The 9,296-nt window shown below is 36.0% G+C and overlaps 1 protein-coding gene across 1 annotated transcript in view; it reads right to left on the reverse strand.

The window, feature by feature from the left end:
* LOC149791006 (uncharacterized) overlaps window positions 1–4,942 on the reverse strand; it is a 28,806-nt gene extending 23,864 nt beyond the window's left edge. Inside the window, exon 1 of the mRNA XM_089972876.1 lies at window positions 4,685–4,942. Coding sequence (XP_089829002.1) covers window positions 4,685–4,798 — 114 coding nt within the window. The 5' untranslated portion in view covers window positions 4,799–4,942. The remainder of the gene's footprint in view (window positions 1–4,684) is intronic.
* Between the last annotated feature and the right edge of the window lie 4,354 nt (window positions 4,943–9,296).

Consider the following 9,296-nt stretch of genomic DNA (forward strand, 5'->3'; position numbering starts at 1 on the left):
CTATGAGCTACTTTATAGTCATAGCAGACCAGCGTATATAAAAGGGTGTGTGTCTTATCCTTTCACTATTCATTTCACTCTCAAGCCGAGCACAACGATGGAAGAGACTAACCAGATGGAACGTTTCGTCAGAGCTTTGCCAGGGGTCATTAGAAAATTCTCTTCAGACCAGCCTACGGACTACTCTCCTTCCTTTCGAGATAAAAGTCAAGATACTTGCTATATCTGTCAGAAGAAAGGGCATTGGTCTTTAGAGTGTCCAGACCGTCAAAAAAGAACAAAAACATGGACTAAAAAAGACAAAAGTCAAGATACCTGTTATTATTGTAAAGAAAAAGAACATTGGTCTCCAGATTGCCCAAAAAAGAAACAAGAGGAGTCAGAAGAAAAGAAGGATTCTTCAGAAGAAGAGAGGGATTCTTCGGAAGAAGAGAGGGATTCTTCAGAGGAAGAAGAGGAAGAAAAAAGACAATTCTATTTACAAGAGGCAAAGAAACAGGAGAAGAAGAAAAGAAGGAAAGAAAATGAGGAAAAGACGGTGAAGAAATTCAAAAAACAGAGAGACTAAAAAAGGAGAAAGAAGAAGTCAATGAACTTTTTATTAAAGTGTTGTGTTGTGAATTGTGAATTGGATTGTAAAAAATGGATAAAAGAATAAATGAATGATATATGGTAAGAGTCTTTTAGTTCTGATTTTAAAATAAGAACGTACACTCACGCACTCATACACAGACACGTACTATAAGGGTAAAATGGGTGGGGTTTTTTTGAGTTATTGGCAAATTGAAATTGTATTTCTTTTCGAGAAATGTGGGTGGCCCTGAAAAGGGCCTTTTTCTTTATGGTGAAGGGGTGAGTTTAAGCAATCAAATTTAACTGCCTTAAGCCTTTGCCACGGCCAAGGCCTACTTCTGGACTGCGTAATGTTGATGATGATGATAATGATTGAGTTGAAATCACTAAGGGTGGTACGGTAGGCTTAGTCACAGGGTTGACGTGTTTAGCTCGGGAAGGTCGTATTCTCTTCGGTCGTGATAAAGAAGTCTGATACATTTGTTTCAGACTTCTTAACTCCGCTAAAATGTCCAACAGTACCGTGACCGTTTGATTTTCACCCTCTTGTTTCTTTGCTGCTACTTCTTCTTGCTGCTGTTGCTGTTGTTTTTTTCTTACCTCTTCTTCTTGTTGCTGTTGCTGTAGGAGAAAAGCCTGTTCCGCTTCCTTTTGTCGTTGTATAAATTTCTCCAATTCTTCTTTCTGTCTCTGTCTAAAATTCTCCACTTGCGGTAATGAAGAAGGTAACGAAGGTTCCGGAACAAATTCTTACGAGGAGAGAAAATCCACAAAATCCCAATTCACCTCTTCTGAAAGTAAGTCCGGGTTCCCTTGGGCGGTCTCCCCTGCTGGTGCACCCCAATGGATCGTTTTCTGAGTTTCCGTCATGTTGAATCACTGTCGCATAGATTGACTGCACACAAGCGCTAGCGAATCTATATAGACTACGTGACGTCACAGACTGCTCTCTTCGAATTGGATGCGGGCTGACTGAATTCTGTAACGCGTGTTCGGATTGGTGAATGAACTCAATCCGTTTCAATCCTACCTATGCCTATAAATAAGCGCAGTTCACTGCATTGATTCACCTGTTCTCGTCGCTTCAAGATGTGGACCACAGTTGAGTCATCCACCCTTGTGTCTTCCATGATGTTTAGGACAGACATGCTCATGTATGTCCGATCCAAGTGGACCGTTGTCCACAGGACAAACACCAGCCTGTGGATACGTAGGATCTACGTTGAAAGACAAGGATGCCTGAAAAGAGTGCTAATTTACGGGCCAACAGTGAGACGCAGCCTAAGGACAAGAAGAAGACCAATGCGGTGCCCTTTATGTTAATGAATACATTAACATAAACCCAAAGGCCCTTTTCAGGGCCAGCCATATTTCTAGAAAAGAGATAGCCTTTCCATTGCCTACCCCTTTTTTTATTTTATTTTATTTTATTTTTTTTTAAAAAATCCCATGTTCAATTTCCCTTGACGCTATACAGTCCCACCCTGTTTAAATTCCTTTGACGCTATACAGTCCCAATTCCCATGTTCAATTCCTCTTGAGGCTATATCGTCCCACGATTTTTCTCTATGTTAAATTCCCATTGAGGCTATATGTTCCCACGATTTTTCTCTATGTTAAATTCCCATTGAGGCTATATGTTCCCACGATTTTTCTCCATGTTAAATTTCCATTGAGGCTATATGTTCCCAAGGGTGTTTTTAATGCTAATTCCCATTGAGCCTATAGTATCCCACTTCACTACTAAGAAGCCATTATTTCTACAGGGATTTCGTCTGTTATCAGACGACTTTCTATATACTACCAGTACATTATAATATTGCAACCAATACAAGGTCTCAATTTAAGAATTGCCGAAGTTTCACAACAGGAAGAAATTTTCTAAATATAAGTGAGCTTGCGCTGAGAAGTTAAACTGGGGTGAGCACGTTACAGTATGTATGTATGTATGTATGTATGTATGTATGTATGTACGTACGTACGTATGTATGCATGCATGTATGTGTGTGTATGTGATTTGGATTTTTAACGTAGCTTTAACAATTTTTCAGTCATATCGCTACGATGTCTGCAGTGTAGCAGTTTATAGTGGTGTCTAGTACTGGGGTATCATGCCGCAGACATGTAGCATGATGTCCCACCCAGTCACATTATCCTGTCACCAGGCCGACCAGAACTAACACTAACCTCTTATTGCTGAGCGCCAGGCGAAGCAGCTGTTAGTACCATTTTTGTAAGTCTTTGGTATGACTCGGCCGGGGATTGAACCCACGACCTCCCGCATCCGAGGCGGACGCTCTAACCACTAGGCCACTATGTATGTATGTATGTATGTATGTATGCATAGGAATCAGCGGCACCTCAGCACTAATACTGACTATAAGGTTTAGATTTTAACAAAGATTTTACAATGTAAAATAAAAACATTAAGAAGATAAAGCCTTTGTCAGTTGATGAACTAATGCTTTTTTACAGAACCAGGTATCCAGCACTATCAAAAATTTAGATTGCAGTAATGTTCATGTATTATTAACATGGACCACACGTCAGTGTTTCCCTTTAACTTCATTTGTGTATCAGAGACACCGACATTTTTTAATTTGACCCCTAGTTTTGACACAAAGGTTTGATATTTAATCAGTCTGATCACAAGTTCTGACACTAAGGTGGTTTTTTATTCTCAAGTTCTGCATCCATTGGGGACACACTGCATGCTGAATCTTCATTCAGACTAACGGGGAGGGGGGGGGTCACTGATATCGGGTCAGCAAGAATGAACATTTAATCTCTCTGTACCGTGTGAAGCATGCTTTGTAGCCAGGAAAACAATATGATCCCGTTCACATGAATTCTTTTTCACTAATCTGAGAACAGGATATTCAAGATACAAGGCGAAGTAGGGACAAAAAAGACGCTTAGTCATGGAGCTGAAATTACAGATGACAATCTCGCGTCCAAGGAAGCCTTTAAGTCTTCCTCACCACAAAAAGCATCCAAAAACTGCAGTCACTATCCAAAAGAACAAACAAAAGGCAAGGGCGTTTTAAAACCATTTACTGACGCAGCCAGTGCGAAAATAATATGTACTCATGCATAGATGTACATGCATAAAAGGTAAATAGATATGTTACACTGACTTCACATAAAATTTAGAAATAAAAGAATAGTCTTGACTATTTTTTTTTCGAACAGAAACAAAAAGGTTCATACATAGTACTTATTTAATATTAATAAGTTTACCAATGCACTGTTAGCTGAGACATGAAAGTTTTATGGACAAATTTAAATGGAAATGGCAAGTTCCATTACTATTCTGAACTTTTAAATATTCTGGAAAACTTGCAAACTAAAAGACTTTATCTAATGCATCGCTTCAACAACGGTGATAATAACGGACAATAAACTGAACTGCAGATATAAACAAACAATCAAACAAAAAAACTTGTGAGAATTGTTTCATATGCTAAGTGTAATGTACCAGAGCTCAAAATTGATTAATATTTATAGGAAATGATAACTGTTTTCTTAAAATGTTAATTTTCACTAGCTGGACAATAATTGCCTCATAATATGCGACTTCTGATGATAAAGCACGGCAAGTTTAGCTTGATTTTGTTTTTAACGATTATTATTGATTTTCACAATTAGGTAAAATAAATAAATCAATAAATGCCGGGATAGCTTCCAATACCATTAAAAACTGCATAAAATCCATTCGGGTTGGGGTTGGGACTCCTAGACTTCACCTAGCCGCTGCACTTGAACGGCAAGAGGAGGGTGTATCCCCGCCTCCACCACCCCACCCCACCCCCAGTCATACAATGCAAGGCATAGCACGTTATTTTTGTTTCAGTGCCTGACGCCCAAAACATAAATATCAGCATCTTAGTCTTACATGTAGGACTACACACCTAACCCCCGGACCCCCACCCATATTCAGTCTCGTTTGTCTAACAATTGTCAAATATACTGTCTTCGAACCTCAAGTTATGCCGACGGAACATGACAATTAAGTGTGCTACGTGGTCCCAAGTCTCCTCTTTATACAAGAGAAACAACTGCATTAGACTAGTAAGTTTAACAGTTGTGTCCCTTTTATACAACAGCTCACCTTTTCAATCATCCCACCAAGTTTTAGATAATCCCAAATGATCTGTCCATCATCCATATCCTCACGAGGAAGAGTGCGATACGTTTTAGCTTGGGCTTGGATTGTAGTGTCCATTTTTTCCCTGACAACTTGTACAATAAAAAATATATACGTTCCCTTTGAAAACCTAAACAGCTGTACACACTTTAGTGTAACTACTCCGAATCCGGATGTATAGGATTTCGCTTCCGGTTTCGTACGGTGGACAGATACGTTGACGAATTTTATTTAAAGTCGGAAGTGCATTACATAATTAAAAGAAAAATAGCTCGTTAGGGCTATTTTACCGACTGTAAACAATAATATAATAATTAATTCAACACCAGACATAGCACTTACAGTTGCTCGTTGTTGTTTTTTTTATTAAAACAATTCCATGCGTAAAAAAGTGCAATTCAAATCTAAACTGTATACCCCTCTCCCATTTTTATAATTAATATTTTAATAATAAAAGCAAGAAAATTATTTTACATTAAATGATTCCACTCTCATTTCATTTACATGCAGTGTTAATATACATTACGTGATGAATGGCCAATACCACTTAAGATTCCCTGCGCTACTTGCAATAATTAGAAATTTTAGTATTCACTTATATCAAGGTACTAAAGATTTTTTATATATATACAGCTAGTAACCTTACGAAACTGGAAACGATACCAGACATCCATAGTCGAGTAGATACAAAACATCGCTGCAATGTAGATTTTATCGTGAATGTTCAACCTGAAGAATGCTAATTTGGCAAGAGGCCCTAAGGGGGTAAACAGATTGATTATTTAGTTATCAACAGCAGTTAATTTTATAATTAAAAAAAAATAGAAGTACTCAAAATATTATAAATGCGAAGAGGAATGAGCGCGTTTTAATACTGAATGCAAATTGTTGCAATATACACCAGTAACTGTTAGTAGCACGAAGGAAGGAAGAAATTTGATAACGTTTAGTTTCGACAATACTTCCCAGTGTTCATACTTCTTTATCAAGATAGTGTGACTATTCTTAGCAATATATAAAGAGAACTAAATTCACTGAACCGTATCTACTCATACATATATATGATACTCTTTACAAGGGAACAAATCCGTTTTAGAGAGGTCTACAGAACTGTGCTAAGTAATCTTCAGTCAAGAATGAATGCAATTATATCGAATCTCAATATCTACGTAACAGTCCTAGGGACCAACTATTTGATTTTTGAAAAAGGGAGCTTGAGTTATCTTTCAAACCAGGCTATTACTTTCATTGTCCCTCAAGATACTTTATTTTCAATTAATATATTTAATATAAATAGGTATTTCTTTACAAATTAGATTAAGAATATTTTTTGAAACCGGATAATTTTTCGAAAGATTCTCGATCTGGCAGCAAGAAAATATAAAATGGTCGGTCTGTTATTTTCGATAGTATTGACGGAACCGTAAGTCGTGAAACAATCTACGAGTGGAAAAAAATAAATATAAGGAAAGTCTTTTATATTAGTCCTCATTAGGTATAAATTGAATGCGCATGTAGACTTGGAAATGGTTCGAGATCAATTAAGGCGAATCAGGGTAAAGATTATCAATCTCAAAAATAAACAAAATGTGCTGCCTAAAGGAAAAGATAAAGGGAGTTGATAAAACCTGGACCAACCCCAACCCACCTCTGTAGATTATCCCCCAAGGTATGAGAGATGATAGAAAAGTAACTGAATTAGATAAATTCATGTAGTCAAAAGTCTCCGTAGAAAGAAAACCAAAAGTCTTGGTAGAAAGAACATAAAAAAGGACTTGGTTCGCAATGCATCTGGATACTGGCTCAGTTGCTTCTTTCTTCTGGTCTATCTAAAAAATATAATGATTGTAAAATAATATTTTATCTAAAAGTAATTAAATCTATGAATAACAAAAGTATAGTACTACATCTGACAAAAACGAAATAAATTGTGATTGAAAAAAATATCTTTGGATCTTTTCTTTAAAAATGTATGCATGATTTTATCGTTCAGAAATGTCTGAAATGATCAGTAAGACTATAGTATTGAGCAGCTTGCAGAAAATGCGTCCAACTCATAAATAATACCAGATCAAACTCGATGAATGAATGAATGAGCACTATGTACGTGAGTCAGAATAAAATTAAATATTGAAGAGAGCAGGGGTAGTAATAAAGTTCATGTTATATAAAAAATTACGTTCCTATGGTCATGTTTTACCTTGGAAAATGCAATAAAAATGATAAATTAACCATTTTGTTTAACACAAAACGTACAAGTTATTTAGATTTCAACTCATTAAGGCATAGAGCTTCTTTACATTGTCGCTTAAGACTTTAGAAGAAGTTTCCCTCTTATTCCCAACTGAATCAAAGTACATTGGATTCAGTGGACCTGTTGGATCGACATTTGCTCAGGTTGTTTCAAAACATTGTTTCTATAGCATTTTGAGTAGAATCTCTATGTTAACAGTTTTCTCTAGTACCATTCTCTTGGGTCTGACATGAACTGTAACAGGCCTCGATGAAGGGTACTATTGTTTCAGCCTACATACTCGGCAGCTTGTAACCCCCTACGATTTTAAAAACGAAAAGCATCAAGGATATCGTTTTAAATGCACAACACGTACCAATTTCATTCATAAATTTATTAGAATAGCCAGGCTGCCAATAACATTCCCTAACATTGTCGGTATCATCGTGTTTCAAACCATGCTGACGTTTTCAACGTAAACAAGGAGCCTGCTCACTCATTTTCCGATTGCTGGACGTTCATAAAAGATGAACACTTTGTCATTTGCATCCAATGTACGCAATGTTTAATTTCAACATTCAAAGCAAAATAATAATCCCTTACATCTCCAAGTTACTGAAATTTACGGAATTATCCGGAGGTTACGGAACACTGAACTTCAACACTCACGTTGGATGAACAACACATATTCACCTATGTAAATATGGACTTCGTGTAAGTATTGAGATTCCGTTAGGCTTGTAACTCGAAGAAAGTGACAATGTAGGGGACCATTTGGGGGCAGTCGAGTTAGAAAATTAAAATCGTTGAATGAGATGTGCATATTTTTATATCCTTCGTGCTTCTCGTTTTTAAAATTGGTAGGCGGGTTCGAGCTGCCGAATTAGGTAGGAGGAAACTGCACCTCGTGACTCAAACTTATTCAGTTTTTTGGGGGGCATTAGTGATGAAGTTTTTTTTTTGTAATTTCTTATAAATTGTATCAGAGTGACGTTTAATTTTTGAAGAAACAACAAAACAACTTTTATACAATGTAATGGAAAGGTGAAAGGACAAAAAGCAAGAAATATTCCAATTATGTGGATCCATGAAATTTCTCAGTGCTACCTTAGCTCGTTATGGCTGGGAGCTTAGATTTTTTTTCTTCAATTAAGATGTGGGCAATACATTCTTAATGGACAAAAGTTTCATGTTTGGCAACGAAATATACATACGAAAACTTGCTTGACGTAACGTTAACCAGATATACATGAAATATAAACATAACACAACTTTACAAATTTATTTTAGAATAAATTTAAAAAATTCCACTTTGAATTTTTGTTATTTGGTGTTGCAGTCGATTCATAATGGTGTATCATTAGTTTATATATCATAAATCAGCCCGATGTAAAAATTTCACGAAGATAGGAAGACCTACATATCTTGGTGGGACAAAATATTGATCATTTCAAAACGCCAAAACATATTGTATGTTTGTAAACTTTATTTTGTATAACTCCGTCAAAAACGTAAGTGAATATAAAACAAACATAAACATATTAAAAACGTGATCAGCATGAAAAAGAAAGTTATAAGAGCTGGATATAAAAAACGACGGAGTCAAGGTCAGGTCGAGCAAACGTTTTGGAAGATAATTAAACAGACATCTGCTGGTTAAAGATTTGTAAACAATATTAACACAATCTCAGAAAGACACTGAACCTAGTGATAATTCTGATTTGCACATTGACGTCAGACATGACGTTCTTTAAGACCCTTTTACTGAAACTGACGTTCCAGAAAACGTTTTGAATCTAAGTCAGGAAAATCAGATGAACCAGTCGGTATTATAGTTGAGATGATTGTAAAGGATATGTTTACTAGATTTGCCGTTTTAAAAAATTATATTACATAATATAACTTGATTCCAGTTGTTTCCATTAACAATATAGCGAATGCGTTTTCTAACCACTGCCTGAATATGTTCTTTTGATGACTGTAATACCGTGTCATATTGTTGATAGATAATTTTATAAAATGTCTACAAAATTTGTACTAGTATTTTGAATGAAATGTCAGTTGATGTTAAGAATCAAAAAGCTATTATGCTTAGGTGGATTTTTGGACAGTATATTCGACTATAGTTATCTTTAGGCATAGGCAGTGGGATGTTGGATTGTATATGTTGTTTGTTTTAATTAATTTTCTAATGCTTTTTGACCCTGTAAGTCAGATCAAATTGCTTACTTGCCTTAATGACAAAAGAGTTGGTGGAAAACTGTGCAAAGTTCTAGTATCAATGAATCAAAACTTACTCTAATGACTGCAGATGAATGGAAAATATACATATTTTTCATGTAT

The sequence above is a fragment of the Sinohyriopsis cumingii genome, chromosome 10, assembly GCF_028554795.1.
Source record: "Sinohyriopsis cumingii isolate HCF-2022 chromosome 10, ASM2855479v2, whole genome shotgun sequence".
Taxonomy (NCBI): domain Eukaryota; kingdom Metazoa; phylum Mollusca; class Bivalvia; order Unionida; family Unionidae; genus Sinohyriopsis; species Sinohyriopsis cumingii.